Here is a 16,699-nt window from a genome sequence, read left to right as displayed (position 1 = left end):
TTCTTCTTTGTAGTCTTCATCCCTTCAGACATATCTTGAAAGTATTATCACAATTTACCCTACTAACATTAAAGTTTAATGAATGTGTACTCCTTATTAAACTAATTTTTCTGGAGCTGTCATACCTACAGCAAGGATGAAGTTTCTTCATTTCATACTAATGATCTTCTTGAGCACTGTAAATAGTAGGCTGTCAAGAAATTAGTAATTCCTGAAAAATGCTTCTTTTGAAAGAACTGCTTGTGTAAGGTATTTCTCTTTGCATGAGCAAGCCTTGTGAAATCTTTGTGGCTAAATAAAATAGTTGTGCTCGAGGGTTGATTCATGTATCTGCCTGTTAAGTAGGTTTGTCTTTCCATAAGGTATAGCTGGAGTTTGTCTACAAGACAGGACAAGATGAGGTGAGGAAAGAATGCTGAACTCTTCTCATTAGCCTCAGTACCACCAATATGAACATAGTCAAGCTTGATGGATAGATTACTCTTGCTCTAGAGGTCTAACTTTAATTTCTCAATCAGAAGAAAAGTTTGTAAAAGAAGGCAATGAAAGTTGCAGCTGTTAGGTACCATGTAAGGTTTATTTCATGGAAATGTTTAAAAGATTCTTTAAAAAAGGAAATTGGATATATTTTACTTCTTAAAAATGATCACTGAAGTATTAACCCCTCTCTAATTTAACAATTATATATTAGATAAATTAAATAACAATTAGACAAGTGTATAGAACAATTATTATTTCAATTTTAAATCAATGTCATTAATATGCCAAAATCTACTTATTTTCTTATTAAATATTTATGTTGCTTTTATGCTGTCTTTCAACAATTAACCTCAAGACAGTTAATAGCAGAGATTAAAAATGAACCTGACTATTTTTAAAACTGCCATTAGAAACATATAGAGATGAAATCAATATTAGTTCTGAAAGAAAAGCATTTCACAATTTGGAATTGATAAAAGATCTTTCCAGTGTGCCTCAGAAAATGGACCTTTATAAATAGGCCCAGTTTCAAAATTAATTTTTAATCTATCTCATATATCAAATGATAAGCTCATAAGATTGTGCATTAGTTAATAGCTACATTTTGTAGTAGTTGGTCTCTTTGGAGTCTGTTACAGGAATCTAAATGTATACTGCAAAGGCTCTCATATTGTTTGTAAATCCTGGGCTTAAAAATGCACAGAGACCAGACATTGACAGGATTTGTTACTGCTTTGTGCTTATATTGTGAGAGAGTTGAACCAACAAGGCAATAAAGATGCTATATGAAGCATAGGAGGAAAAAAAGGTAAAAATAGCATCCTATATATGTTGCATGTAGTACATACAATTGAAGTGCAATTATTATATCAGCTCTTTCTTTGCCGTGGGCAAAACTTTACAATGAGAGGTATGTAATCATGAATTCTTTATCAAGGGATGCATGTTCACTCTTGGTTTTGTCCAGTGTCACTGGAAACTTTCTTTTCCCAAAGTAAGCATTTAGAGTAGGTTACAGTGTTACATACTATATTTGCCAAATATTAGTGTTTTGGATTGAATTATGATTCTCATATCTTGAAGTATCTTGATATAGAAAGCAGGTGTGAGTCTTTTATAGGACTAATACTTTTTTCTCGTTTATTTCAGAGGAGGCCTGAAAGAAAATGATGTGATTATAAGCATTAATGGACAACCAATAATTTCTGCCAATGATGTTAGTGACATTATCAAAAAGGACAGTACACTCAGTATGGTAGTACGTAGAGGGAATGAGGATATTATTCTAACAGTTATTCCTGATGAAATTGACCATTAAATAAAGACATGAGCTGGATTTCATGCTACAAGCAGGCACTGGACTGTTTATATTATCTCTGTGCTGGTACAGAAAACAGTAGATTTTGACCAACTATCCAATTATGTTTAATGGTATTGTATTGCTGAATAATTTTTCAATAGGTTAAATGTTGAAGATAATTACTTCAGCTATTCTTACTGTGTGCTTTGTATTCTTTGTGGAGTCCTTGGTGCTCTCTGAGCTACAATTCAAAAGTGACAATAAAAAAAATCTAACAGAGACTAGAATGCATCTTTTCCAGCAACCAGATAAGCAGGTATTAACACCAGAAAAATAATCAAGCAGAAAGTAGTATCCTAAATGAATCTACCAAAGAGAAAAACACAACTACTGTACATAAACAATGAGCAAACTCCAAAGTAACAAGCACTGATAATGTTATCTAGTCATGTAGGAAACATCCGCAAACAAGCATCCAAGCTAGAGATCACCAAGGACTACATAGTTCAGCCTGAGCTCCATATGTTATCTTTTATGTATTTTTACTGGCTACCCATCTATTACTACCACTTTAGTGATCATCAGTTCTGATCTGCAAGTTAAACCACCTGTAAAACATACATTGCAGTATTCCATTTTTAATAGCTTGATATTTCCCGAAGATACAACTGTTAACAATATGAAAATATTTGAAATAAATGACTTGTACACATGCAAGTCCTGAACCTATGCTGATTTTTTTTAAAAAAAAACTACTGTAATTTAATTAAAGCACTTTCACTTATATAATGTGTTATTCCTGATAAAAAAATTGTTCTATTTTTTCAGATGAAGGGTAGTTTGAAGCTGAAATACCATTGATTTTACTAGATACTATGTAATGAACACGCACAGACATTATTGCTTACTCGATTAAGCCAATGCATTTATTCATAATTTTCACATAAAGGAGCACATTACTGTCCCTTGGTAGTTCCATCCAGGATGTACTATTGTGAATGTAAATAATATAATAGGCTCATGGTCTATGCCTTTTTTCTGGATGTTCAGAAGGATGTTCTTTAATTGAGTTGACTTTTACATAGTATCAGAGGCCACTGATTTGCTTCATCAGCAGCCTAACCTTAATAAATCAATGTGAAGTCAGCCGATGGTTCATTCCAGATCTGTGAGCTATTCATGTGCTTCCTCAGTCAATGCAAAACAACATAAGCTTCCGAAGTCAATGTACTGAAATTGGAGAAATGCACAGCTTATATTGACAATTAATCAAACCACTAAACTACGATTTTATGGAAAGGCAATACATCCCAAGAATCATTATGTACTATGATTGTGCAAATATATGAACACTTTCTGAGGAATGACTAGTTTGTAGTTGAAGATGATTAACGGGTTGGAAAGAATTCTGCAGTCGAATATTTGATCAGTCAATGCAAAATGACTAAATTATTAGATTATTTTGGCTTGCTAAGAAAACATTTTTGCAGGACCTTCCTGAAAATTTTCTCTCAAATCTTGATAGTTCCTGCTTCAAGTATTCTCTTTATTATCATTTCCAGATGGGTTTATGGTATATATTCTATTTAGATGCAATAGAATTTATGCCTATGACCTACAAAATAGTTGGGGCATACAAAAATATTATTAATAAAAACAAAAACCAGAAAAATAACAATAAATTCAAAATCCATACTGTACATCTTATCAGTAAGCATAAAAATTAATAAATAAAAACGAATAAAATAATCTAAGAGAGTGTTACTCCTTATCTGCCACTTATTATCTGGGACTTTTTGAAAAATAGTCCCATGGAATATCTTTATAATTTTGAATGTCTGTAATATTCCAATAGGAACCCAGATGTTTAGGCCCAGCAGGATCTTAATATAGCCCTGGCTGGATTTGTATCTTTTCCCAAGAAACATGCAATAACCTGGGGAATGCTGTTTAACATCTGCAAAATTTAGAAGTGCACTTGGGAAATATTTAAGACATACACATCTGGAATATGGATGTACTGTAAAAGTTTAGAGTTCCTAAAAGCAAAAGTGGAATTGATGTTGAATCAATGAAATGATGAAATTGGCTAAGGGGTTAGGAGGAAGAATTGAGTGGGGGGGGAAGGAGAAGTCTCTAACTCTGTGTCTTGGCAGCTTTCAGATGTGTGGACTTCAAGAATTTCCCAACCCTAAAAGTAATTCCAAATGTGTGTAAATTTTGCCTCCCTGAACTTGGTCATTATAAAATGTTCGATAATCAGCCTTAATATTATTATATATTATTAATATCCCAATTAATTTAAAGCTTACCTGCTAAACAATAATTGGGCTTGATCCAAAACCTGTAAATGGAGATAAATTGAATGTCCAGAAAACATGTATATCATTAAAAAGGCACAACAAAAAATGTTCTTGCGTCACCTCAGAAAGCTCAGATTGCCCAAGGATCTGCTAATACAGTTCTATAGAAGAATTATTGAGTCTGTCATTTGTACCCCAGTAACTGTCTGCTTTGGCACAGCAACACAGACTTCAATGAATAGTTAGGGCTGCATAAAAAACAATTGCAACCAGCCTCCCTTCCATTGAGTATCTGTATACTGCACAAACCAGAAAGGGCTTAGAAAATATCTATAAACACCTCACATCTTGGACGTAAACTGTTTCCCTCAGGATGCTGTTAGAGAGCATTGCATGCCAAAACAACTAGACACAAAGATAGCCATGTCCCGCCACCCAGTGCCCTCACTGCTGAACACCTAATTCCCACAGCACAGCACTTTAGGCTTGGGACTAAAAATATTTACCCATGTAGTAGGCTGTATTGATATTATCTTTGACATCTTATCCTTCCTATTACCATCTCCTGTTGGTATTGTATGATTTATCACTTGTCTAAATCCTACAGATGTGCCTATGGCAAGGAAGCAGCACTTTCTCTTGTTACAAAACTTAAACCATCCAAACCATATCCTTGTGACTGAACCTAGTGCAAAAGAGCTTATGCCCTAATGATAATTTAAACTGTGAGGAAATGTTACTTCCCCTGAGTTTGGTCTTTACAAAATATTCAATACAATATTACAATTGACTGTAACCTTACCTGGCATTCCAGTTGGTGTCAATCCAGAATCTGTAAATGGAGATAAATTGAGTGCTCAAAAAGAATCTGTATATACAAGTTTAAATCATCATCATTGTCAGATTCACCATCGTCTTTCAAGCAACTACAAGGCCATGATGTCCTTCTAAGAAAGGACCATAGGTCCATGGTTAAGAAATGCCTCAAATCAGAAACTTTCTGATTCTCTCCTCCATTATTTAACTTAAAGATGAGAAAGCAAGTGATCAGTGTAAACCGTTTGCTTGAGTCTTTAGAAAATCCCTGCCAGTCATAATTTATGATGGTGGGATAGATAAATAACTGATCTGAATTGTTGCAGCTTTCTATATTAGGAATTATATTTTTATAGGATCAGCCCTGCATTCCCTGTAGGGAACAAGACACTCTCTGAAAATCCCTGTGAAAGAAATTAAGCCAATCCTTTGTTATAAAATTTTAAAGCTTCTACTAATATGAAAAATATGCTTCAGCTAAGATTTGGGGCATGGATTTCTTGGAACAAACAAAGGAAACTATCAAGAAAATAGTTCCAATCCAACTAAAATCAGGCATGATTTGCTGAGACCAATGATGCGTGGCTTAGTCATAACTATTTGCTGTTCCAATAATTTTAATGAAATTTAGTCATTGCTAAGTTGGTTAAGACTCATATGATTTAGGAAAAGAAAACCAGTCTGGTTAGTTTTTTAGAAAACTCAAAATTCTAGCCTCAACTGATTGAACAGCAAAGCAAAGTTGCTTAGAAAGATTACTCTTATTCAAGACAACATGATAGTTGCAGCTATGGAATCTCAAAAAAGTCTACGGAGACTTTGCTGAAATTCCAGCTAAAAAAAATAAAGTGGTGTTCATGCTGTTGTCAAAAATAGCTGCTCTTGGGGCTTACAGTGCAAAACCTGAAAATAGATATTAATTTGAGAAAGTTCTGCGGACAGGAACTTCTGTCATGCTCTTAGTGTGATTCCATTGATTCCATGTATTTTGACTCAAACAATACCCGTGGAGTAAAATACTACAGAGAGCTTTTTCTGTGGACTAGATAGTTACACATTAAGGATATTTACATTGAACAAAACTCTTTTTCTGATCCATCTCTAGAGAACTCTGATTAAATATTAACAGAAGTTCATTGTCAATGAATATGATCAATTCTAAACAAAGAGAATTGTTGATGGAAAAACTAAATTGCAGCTGAATATATGTGCCAAAGAAAGGAGACCTACTAGTAATTCATGAAGCTTAAAATTAAATCGCATTTTAAAAGTTACCAAAAAAGAGAGATTATTTTTGAAATTATTTTTAACCTTTTTGCAAACACCATTTAAATCAATGAAATGTTGAATCTTCCTAACTGATATGCTCAATAGTTTCAAGATGCATGATGATAAGCTATGCACTGTGAATAATAAATGCATAAATAACTTGACTAAACAAAACAAAATTTCCTGAAGGAGAAGGATGACTTGCAAAATATATCTGACAATTTTCATAAGCCAGGAGAAAATACCTACCAGAGCATATAACAGCAGCATCGTTGTAATTTCCACATGTAGCAGGACGATACTCATATGGGCATGACAGTAAATCATATTCCGACCCAGAGCAATCAACTTTAGTCATCAAAGGGCCACTGTTCCCTTTACCAAAAGAGCCATCAGTCAAGGCAGCAACAGCATCGCCACAGTGCAGTGTCTTGCAGACAACCTGAGCATCTCTTATGTCCCAACCTTCACTGCAAACCTCATGTCTCCAGTTGGCAAAATAAATGACTTGAACACGACCAGCACATTGGTTTGGGCCATCCACCAGCTCCATATACACCACTTTGGGTGGGGGGGGGGGGGAGAAAAAAAGGCAAAAACGATTGCTGTCAGCACGGCTGATTATAGACATATTTTAAAAATTAAGAAAAATGCATAAGTTGAGGCTTTGTTTTTTGTCTGATCAAAAAGAGTGATGGGAGATGCATTTTAGTCAATTCAGGTAGTCCTCGGCTTACAACCACATTGAACCCCAAAACCCCAAAACTTAGTCACTAAGCAAAACAGTTGTTAAGTGAATTTTGTTTCATTTTATGACCTTTCTTGCCTTTCTTCCTGTAGTCAGGAAGGCTATGATCATTTTTAAAAGAGAGCTTCAGTTTTTTTTTTTTTAAGTTGAAGGTAGAAAACAAGTTGCAACATTTTCAACAGGTTACAGACTTATGGGAGGTCTGGAAAAGGTCAGGTATGGGTAGGAAGAGGTGTTGTGAAAAGACTTCAGGGGAACAGGCAAACTGGGTAAAATCCGGTGGAAGACTAGACAAACAGCATGGAGAAACTAGAAGAGAAGCAGCCAGGGTTGAGAAAAGACCAAATGAGGACTGGGCAGATGCAAATAAAAGAAAGGAATGGGCCAGAAATAGAGTAGCAAGCAAAGCAAAAGGGGCTAGGTCAGCAGGAAAGGAGAGGAAGAGAAGAATAGAAGAAAATATATGTACTGTTGCTCAGAATTGTGGACTCCTTGGGTCTCACCAAAGCTCAGAGAGCATCAAAGAAGATTGGAAAGTCTCAAGGATTGAAGGATTTGTGTGGTTCACTGGATATTCCATCAAGTCATATGTGATCCACAGGTCTTACAGTTTGTACTACTTAATAAGAGTTTTATGCTTTTTAATGTGGAACTCTTTAATATTTAATAATAACTCTTTAACATGCATGTCATGCATGCTACTCTAGACAGATGTAGTTTAATAGGGGTGAGTTATTCTTCTCCAAGTTGCTTTTAAGAAATTGTAGTAAGTTTTGTCAAGTTGTAAATCCATAGCACCCTATTCTTTAGAGAATAGAGAGTCACAATAATTAGGAAAAAAGTAAAATTACAGGAAGAGGTCACAAGCAGTTCACTTCCAATCTTTATCTGAATGAATCAATCGAACCAAAATGTTAATTACATTCAAAGGTTTTTCATTTGCTCAACTTTGTACATTCATAGTTTACTGAAAATTTTGAAGAAATTTATTTCATGCAAAATATTTTAAAAGTGACTGTTTTCTTTAAAAGGAAAAATCCTAAACACAGACTCACCATCTCCTTCAGTTCCAGCTGGAAGATATAATAAAATGTGATTATTAAATCTGCAATCTATTTACATCTACGTCTGTAGATAACACATACATATGCACAATTTCCCGCTTCACGTCAATAAAGTTCAACATCTTCAGATATTGTCAGGTAATCAAACATCATATGATTGAGGTTGTGCAATGTTCACTAAAAACTAAAACAGGTCTTCTAGTCCAACCCCCTGCTCAAGCAGGAAATCCTGTTCAATTTCAAACAAACTGTTGTCTCATCTCTTCTTAAAAACCTCCACTGTTGCAGTATCCACAACTTCTAGAGACAGATTGTTCTATTGATTAATTGTCTAACTCAGTAAATTTCTCCTTAGTTCTAGGTTGGTTATCTCCTTGATTAGTTTCCATCCATTGCTTCTTGTTCTGCCTTCAGTTGGCCCCTCTTAATTGTGGCAGCCCCTTAGATATCGGAATATTGCTATCAAATCACCTCTAACCCTTCTTTTTATTAAACTAGGCATACCCAATTCCTGCAACCATTCTTCCTATGCTTTAGCCTCTATAGTCCCTTAATCACCTTTGTTGATCTTCTCTGAACTGTTTCTAGACTAGACTCTCAACATCTTGTTTGTATTACGGCGATCAACTGGATGCAATATTCCAAGTGCAGTTTTACCAAGGCATTATAAAGTGATACTAACACTTCCCGTCATCTTGATTCTGTACCTCTGTTAATGCAGCCTAGGACTGTGTTTGCTTTTTTGGCAGCTGCAGCACATATTTAAATGATTGTCCATAAGCACTCCTTCTGTATCTTGAGCTTATCTTCTGGAGTATTGGCTATTCCTGCCAGCTTGGTGTCATCTACAAGTTTGATGAGTTCCCTTTCTACCCCCTTATCTAAATCATTAAAGCCTCATGGGGTGCAGTGGTTAGAGTGCAGTACCGCAAGCTACTTCTGCTGACTACCGGCTGCCTGCAATTTGGCAGTTCAAATCCCACCATGCTCAAGGTTGACTCAGAGGTGGGTAAAATGAGGACTCAGATTGTTGGGGGCAATATGCTGACTCTGTAAACTGCTTAGAGAGCACTGTGAAGTGGTATATAAGTCAAAGTGCTATTGCTAAAGAGTACTGGGCCTAAGACAGAGCCTTGGGCTCCCCCACTGCATACTTTCCTCCATATAGAAGCGGTTCCATTAAAGACTACATGTTGAGGGTGGTTGGTCAGCTAGTTACAAATCCATCTGGTAGGAATGCTGTTTAACCCACATTTTTCTATCTTATCAAATAATAGGTTGTGATCTACTTTATCAAATGCCTTACTGAAGTCCAAGTAAATTATATCCACAGCATTTTGCTGGTTTATTAATTTGTCACTTAGTCAAAGAATGAAATAAGTTTTGTCTAGCATGATCTTGCCAAACCCATGTTGGTTTCTGGTTATGACTTTGTCAACAGACTTCTATCATGTTAATTTCATGCTTGTTTGCCTTTTTCATTTGGTTCTGAACAATACACTTTGACTTTTGAAGGAAGAGCAGTCCTACCTGAATTAACCATATCCATAGTAATATCTACTAACGATTTTATTCATAATCTTCCCTAAGAACTATAATTATAAAATTTATGGTGGTCTTAGTTCCATAGAACTTGCAAAATCACAAACATTCTAAAGCTGATACCAAACTCCATACTGTGAATCATTAATACTATTATTGTGAAGACTTTTAATGTAAAAATATTCCCAAAATAGCCCTTTGCAACCTATTTCCCACCAGTAGTGATGAAATCCCCAAAAACCTGGACGATACCAGCTTTGATAAGATGCTCCACAGTTTGGTACATTATTATTATGCAGAACATAGAAAAATATTCATAAACATGAAAGAGAAGACTTACATACCTGGTCTATACTTTTCACCTATAAAAAAAACAATTTTCATAAAATTAAAACATTAATGATTAATTAATCATTACCACATGGATGTTGTTTAAACTTTTTTATTTTAAACTTTTTTATTTTAAGATCTTTGCTTAAGACACTGCTTAGCACAAATAATAAAACTGAACTGAGGGAAATGAGATAAGTAAGAGAAAAAAATTACAGATATTTCTTGGTTAATGACTACCTTGTTCAGTGACCATTCAAGTTCTCATGGCACTGGTCCTCAAAACTTGTGGCCATCACAACATCCCTGCAGTCACATGATGACAATATGGGTGCTTCTCAACTGGCATGCATTTACAATGGTTGCATTGTACCACAATCACATGACTGGTATTTGTGACTTTCACAGCCAGCTTCTGACAAGCAAAATCAATGGGGAAGCCAACAGTAGTTGCAAGTCATGATCTGGCGTTTGATCTGAATTTGAAGGCCATTCTAAATACATTTAGAGAACAAAATACAGGCAGGTCTCACTTAACCACAATAGGAACCAGCAACTTTGATAGTAAACAATGTGGTCACTGAATGAAACATTACATGACTGTGCCCAACTACAAGGTCAGCTCTGCTTCAGTAATTAAGAGACTCATATGTGGTTATTGTGCAACATCAGCATTGAAAAAATTGAGCACATCATGATTGTTCTTGAGGTTTCAACCTTAAAATTGTTAATGTTTGAGACTCTTCTATAGTTTATTTCTGGATTGTATAGCAACTGAAAGAGTGGGAAATGTTAATGACATTGGAGTTGTGGAATAGCATTGTTCTACACTGATTAGCTGAACAATTAAGAATGACTATTTTATGTAATAAGATTTCATCTTCCTTAGAATTTAATCAGTAAATACTCAAATGTTTGAACTGCTGCCTTCACAAAGGAGAATTTGATTATACCAGACATTCTCAAATAAGCCTCTGTCTTTCCTAGGAGACTAACAGATAAACTATCACAACTTCCCACACTCTTCTCTTTTTCCATATGTTCATAGTTATCCAAATATTAACAGAATGCCATGGGAACTATCATGAAAAAGGCAGCAACCAAGAGAGCATACAGTATGCAACGGAATATGTGGAAGGGCCATTCAAGATTTGCCTTCCAGTACTTGTTCTGTTTCTTCTTTCTATTGCAGACTCATAGTTCATCTTGAATGATTAACTAAAAATCCCACTAAAAAGGTTGCCTAGACATTTGAGGAAACCCACATTAAGCATACTTTAGTGTAACATTTGGTAAGGCACTACCAATAATTTACACTGAGATTCCGTTAACAACAGCAATTGGGACTGTAGGAATTGCCCACCCTAAGTGATACAGTCATTCGTTATGACCACCCTACTTTGTGATAGAAATTCTGGTCCCAATTGCCATTGTAAGTGAAGAGGTCATTTAATCGCCTGGGAAATTCAAATGAATAATTTCCTTCTCTGTAATGGCCCCCAACCTCTGAAACAGAATAGATAAGAACCCTCTCTTCTAGGGTTCTGGAAAACTTCTAAAACCTGGCTTTGGTCTCAGGCCTGGGGTTGATGTATCAGTATTATTGTGTTTTTTGTTTGATTGATTTGTGTTGTTTACAAGTTAGTTTTACTTTAGGATGTCTGTTTGATTTGATATTGATATTTTCAGTTTTATGGATTTTCCAGTTTTGTATGCTGCTCAAAGTATGTTGGATTTGGGCAACTGATGCAACAAGAAATGACAAGAAACCATAAAGAAAATATATGTAGTTATGGAACCATCTTATCCTATGAGTGCCTCTACAGCAGGGGTCTCCAGCTCCCAGTCTGTGGACCTGCAACCAGTCTGTGGCATGCCAGCAACCAGGCCTTGTAAACAAATGAACCCCTGTGGGATGCAGGCAGCATGTAAATACACACTCTCTCCGGTCTGTGGAAAAACCTTTCTCCATAGAACCGGTCCCTGGTGCTCAAAAGTTGGGGGCCGCTGTTCTACAATACTAGTCAGTAAATAACCATATTGATTCCACACTTCCAGTAAAAATCAAGACTTAAGAAAACCCGCATATACCTGTACAGAGAACGGTAGCATCCTGTTGATGATTGCAGTTATGCACTTCCCATCCAGAGTTCTTACAATCCCATAGAAAAAATTCATCTCCTTTGCATTGTACGTCACTTAGGACAATTTTGCCTGAGCCTGAGCCAAATTTAGGCCAGGGCAGGGCTTCTACAGCATTCCCACATCCTAACTGTTGGCAAACAACCTGAGCATCTTTCAGATCCCAGTTCTCGCCACAGACAGTTCCCCAGGCTCCTTCATAATACACTTCCACACGTCCCTCACAATAGTTGTATGTGCCAGCAAGTCTGAGAGACAGTCCTATGCAAGAACAAAGCAAACAAATTAGTATTGTTTATAGCTCGAAGTGAATAAAATACAGTAGGTTTAATTCTTTCATTTCACTGAATACTTTCCTGAGTTTGGGTGTGTGTGTGTCTACTAAGTATTCTGAGAATTCTGGGAATTATAGTGCCAGCATCTGGAAAACTATCATATAAGTAAGTACCTTGAGGCTGAACATTTCTTCTAATAGAACTTTAATGCAAAGTGAGTTTTAAATGGCAGAATAGTAGGTATTTGTATGCATTTATTTTTAAGGAAGGGTGGTAGAAAACTCAGAGAAACTTCTGACCACTTAAGTACTTCTTTTTCCTAAGCTATCCAGGAAGTACCTTATTTTTATGTTGCTTTATGTTCTGTGACAAACATCCAAGTTTCACATCTATTTCTAAGCTGAATTCTCATGTTTTACAATTGCACAGTTCTGCTCTACATATTTTTGCATGCATTTCTGATTAACAATGTTTTACGAGAAATTTACTCAAATACAAAGCATTTTTGTTTGTCATTGGCATCAATATATATATGCTTTTTAACCTGTGCTTTCTTAATATAAATATTTGATGGACACGACAGATAGGATAAGAATATTGCATTGCAATTCAATTTTCACAAAGAATTTTCACAATACAATTTTGAACAGATATATGAGATTAAAATACAAAATAATAGAAAATTTTCATTAAAATGTGCACCAGACTAATTTCTGCCCCATATCTAAATGAAAACCTTCCTGGGATTGATTTTGATTATATATGGTTGGGAATGTGATGTAAAAGAATGTTGTTGTTTTTAAAAGAGAATTTTTTGCACATAACCACATTTTCCCTAGATGCTCAATTTGCTTTACTAAATATAAGATGGTATGAAATATAAGATTTATATATGCTAAGGTATAATTTTTTTAGCTTAGTTAGTCTGACATTCCATCTGACTAACCTAGTGTTGTATAAAGGTAAAGGTAAAGGTTTCCCTTGCACATATGTGCTACTCATTTCCGGCTCTAGGGGGCGGTGCTCATCTCTGTTACAAAACCTAAGAGCGTAATCACACTAACCTGGAGTTGGAGGTGTCGCCACGGTAGATAGAGCTGGCACTAAATTGAGATTTAAAAAAGCAGATTGTTACAGTAATTATCACCATCATTGCTATTTTATAATAATTTCCAAATGCATACAAATCATTTGATTGCACAGTTCAAAGAATACTGAATTCATACGCAGAAAGGTTGACTGAAAGAATCAAAATCTAGTTTCTTCAAAATTAAGGCATAAAGCATCGTTCCACAAGGGGGAGCTAAATCTTTACATTTAATAACCTGTCCAATCTAAAGATGGAGAGCAATTCATTATTATATTAATATAATGTTAGGGATCCTTAGAAATCATTAGAAATAAAACAAAAAACTCTATTGAAACCCAATACACACATTTTTGTGTTTGAACTAATTCAACTGGAAGTTTATATTTGTAAAGCTACCACATCCAGGGTGAAAAAATATCTGGCCAACTCCAAGATGGCAATGAAAATGCTGTATATAGAAACTTCTCATTCCTTGCTGCCATCTTGTGGTTGCCTGAATTTCTCCAGATATGACATAGTAGTACGAAATAAATCCAATTGGTTTATTCATTTTGGATTGCAGTCTGATTTTCATCTTAAAAAAACCAATTGAATCAGATGGGAATAAATAGCTTTTACTGATAAATACGGTTTGCAAACCAATTAACATGCAAAAAAGTTCAGTTCAACACTACTTTTGATTTATTGCTGTTAACAGTGACCCTTGTCCAAAAGAAGCCCCAAATTTCAGCTGTGGTTTTCAATACTACTCTTATGTTTCTAAACAAAAAGGTAACATTGGTAACATTAGTCAGGTTGAAGGATTAATTTTGTAATACCCCAAATCTGGATACCCCGGATCTGTCCTTATAGTTCAAGGGAAATTGAGAATCTGAGATAGATCGTGTTCTATTATATTGCTCAGTTGTTATACTACTGGTTTTAACTAACAATCCAGGTGCACCTGATATATTTTATACTTTTCATTTTATTGGCAGATGCAAATACAGGTTTTCTGTGTGGCTAAATATTGTGCTACAGCTTATTCTGGACTAATCAATGATAATATTTATTGTTTTCACTGATTGATTGCCTACAGCAGGGGTGTCCAACCTTGGCAACTTTAAGACTTGTGGACTTCAACTCCCAGAATTCTGGGAGTTGAAGTCCACAAGTCTTAAAGTTGCCAAGGTTGGACACCCCTGGCCTACAGAGTCTGGAATTTCCTTCCTCCCTCCCTCCCTGCCTCCCTCCCTTCCTTGCTTCCCATAAGTGGTGATTCCCAAACCATCAGTCGGTCAATCACATGCAAAATTGGTGAGATGATATGCTCCAGTCTAGGTAGGAATGCAACTGCAGCGAATATATTCTCAAGAAACCTTTATATATATATATAAAACACATGATGTTAGAGAAAGCAACTGTAGTCAAAATGTACAACAGCCATGTTTTCTTTGTAAAATAACTACTTTCTTCTGGGGTGAATGAAGGAATCTTTGTTCATGCCAGCCCATATCCACAGTCTGGAAAAGTGGAGCTTAGACATGGATTGGATACTACTTTTGCTCTGTATGAGAAGATGGCTAGGCACTACATGCTCATACATATTTAAGTCCTTATCAGTGTTTTTAGAAGTAATACTAATTTTGAGAATCTGTATTATATAAGAAATGAATCCACTGCCACCCAGCCATTCCTGCTTGGCATCTATGCTTCTGTTTGAAAAGCTACAGCTGCATGTGGAACTCAGTCATTTGAACAGCATTTTTAATCACTTTCACTTGTCATTAAACTAATAAAAATAACTCAAGACTCCTGATGTTGTGGGCATAAATAGAACAACAGCAAAGACACAAATCACCCATTTTCTTGTTTTCTTGCTCCCTTTTTTTCTTTTTTGCAAACCCAAATCTGCTTGTCCCAATTAAAAGCAAGTTTGGGGTTTTTGCTGTCATACCACTGTTACATTGGTAACATGTGCAAAGGATTTAACAACTTCACCAAGGGGGTCCTACGTACAGCAGACTTACACATTTACCTTCTGAATTTCCTCTTCTTAAATTCAAAGTCTTAAAAAAAGTATTTAATGCCATTATTAAATAGTAAAATAATAAAACTGTTAGCCTTTGTGCAATCATGCCAGGATTATCATTGGCAGATAAATCTGTTCTTCCTACTCCTGATGTTAATTTCATTCTAATTTTGCCCTTGAAAACTTCCCACCTCACAGAGTTCAATATAGATATTATAGTAGGAATGTTACCTGAGCCAACGTCCTGAAGTATTTCTGTAATTAACATTAAAAATAGGATGGCTTCCATGACAGTATACATTTTTCTGGGTCTTTTCTTTTTGTATAAAGGCAGTTTGGGTTCTTATATATATATTGAGTCTCTAAGGGAGTGGCTTACTGTTTCTTTTGTCAATAATAAAAGAAGAAAATAATGAGAAGATAAATTAAAACTCTCTCTCTCTCTCTCTCTCTCTCTCTCTCTCTCTCTCTCTCTCTCTCTCTCTCATACACACACACACAGAGAGACAAAGACAGCTATATCTTTAGACTTAGGTCACTTAACAACACATTTTTTCAAAAGTTTGCTTCCTGTAAATCGCTTGGTGATTATGATAAACATCTTCCAACTGAATGCAAGTATAATTTCAGAATGACTGTATCTCATAGGAACCTTGAAAAATATAAAATTAACTTTTAATGACAATCATGTATTTAATGGCATAATGCTTCGGACAGGCTGTATGAGATCCCCAGAGCTAAAAGTGTTTTGCTGATTATTTTCATTTGCACTCAATGTCTGAAGCATCTCACTGCAATGTTCAACAATACACAGCCAGCACTGATGGATTCCCAAAGAAACATCTTTCTAATGGATTATGCTCATAAGCCAAGACCGTTAACAAACTGTCAATGTCAGCACAGAAAATGAGGTAGTCAACCTGTGTAAAGAAATTTGTTAAATAATTCTGGCAAAAACAGAAGATTTTTTTTTAATAAAACTGTACTCGAGAGGTTAAATTACAGGTTATTTTTGTTCTGTATTGCACATTAGCATTCTTGCAATACCGCGTCCGGATTGGCCAGGGCGCGTGGCATTCGGATTGGCCAAGCGAGCCGCATTGATTGGCCCGTTGCGAATCCCCCGCGATTGGAGGAAACCGATCGCGGGAGATTTGAAGCGGTGTCATTGGCTGCAGCCAGCCGGCCAGCTCAATATAAGCCGCCACCGATCCCCACGAACCGAGTCGATCTCGAGACTAAATAAAGAGCTGAAAAAGAAGTCACTGACTCCCGCACCTTTTTCGATCGGCATATACAACAATTTTTGTGATTAGCAGTCAAAAATCT

At 35.8% G+C, this 16,699-nt stretch overlaps 2 protein-coding genes across 3 annotated transcripts in view; one reads left to right on the top strand and one right to left on the bottom strand.

The window, feature by feature from the left end:
- Window positions 1–2,561, top strand: part of HTRA1 (HtrA serine peptidase 1) — a 44,466-nt gene extending 41,905 nt beyond the window's left edge. The window contains exon 9 of the mRNA XM_026669335.2: window positions 1,630–2,561. Within this exon, the coding sequence (XP_026525120.1) occupies window positions 1,630–1,798 (169 nt within the window). The 3' untranslated portion in view covers window positions 1,799–2,561. The remainder of the gene's footprint in view (window positions 1–1,629) is intronic.
- Window positions 557–15,687, bottom strand: LOC113413250 (scavenger receptor cysteine-rich domain-containing protein DMBT1-like). 2 transcript variants are annotated; one of them, XM_026669348.2, is made up of 9 exons: window positions 15,602–15,687; window positions 13,334–13,372; window positions 11,944–12,255; window positions 9,867–9,884; window positions 7,972–7,989; window positions 6,418–6,729; window positions 4,886–4,915; window positions 4,093–4,124; window positions 557–1,636 (listed from the first exon to the last, which is right to left on the bottom strand). In XM_026669348.2, exons 1-8 carry the CDS (start codon window positions 15,669–15,671, stop codon window positions 4,096–4,098), a joined length of 828 nt encoding a protein of 275 aa, XP_026525133.1. In that variant the 5' UTR covers window positions 15,672–15,687; the 3' UTR covers window positions 557–1,636; window positions 4,093–4,095. The 2 variants fall into 2 exon arrangements, with proteins under 2 accessions (XP_026525133.1, XP_087820507.1); XM_087964381.1 differs by lacking the exon at window positions 557–1,636 and adding an exon at window positions 2,689–3,010.
- Between the last annotated feature and the right edge of the window lie 1,012 nt (window positions 15,688–16,699).

The sequence above is a fragment of the Notechis scutatus genome, chromosome 4, assembly GCF_049901735.1.
Source record: "Notechis scutatus isolate UNSWTSFEM ecotype Mainland chromosome 4, rNotScu1.2, whole genome shotgun sequence".
Taxonomy (NCBI): Eukaryota; Metazoa; Chordata; class Lepidosauria; order Squamata; family Elapidae; genus Notechis; species Notechis scutatus.
The sequence above is the reverse complement of the archived record's forward strand: the minus strand, read 5'-3'. Positions and strand labels throughout refer to the sequence as shown.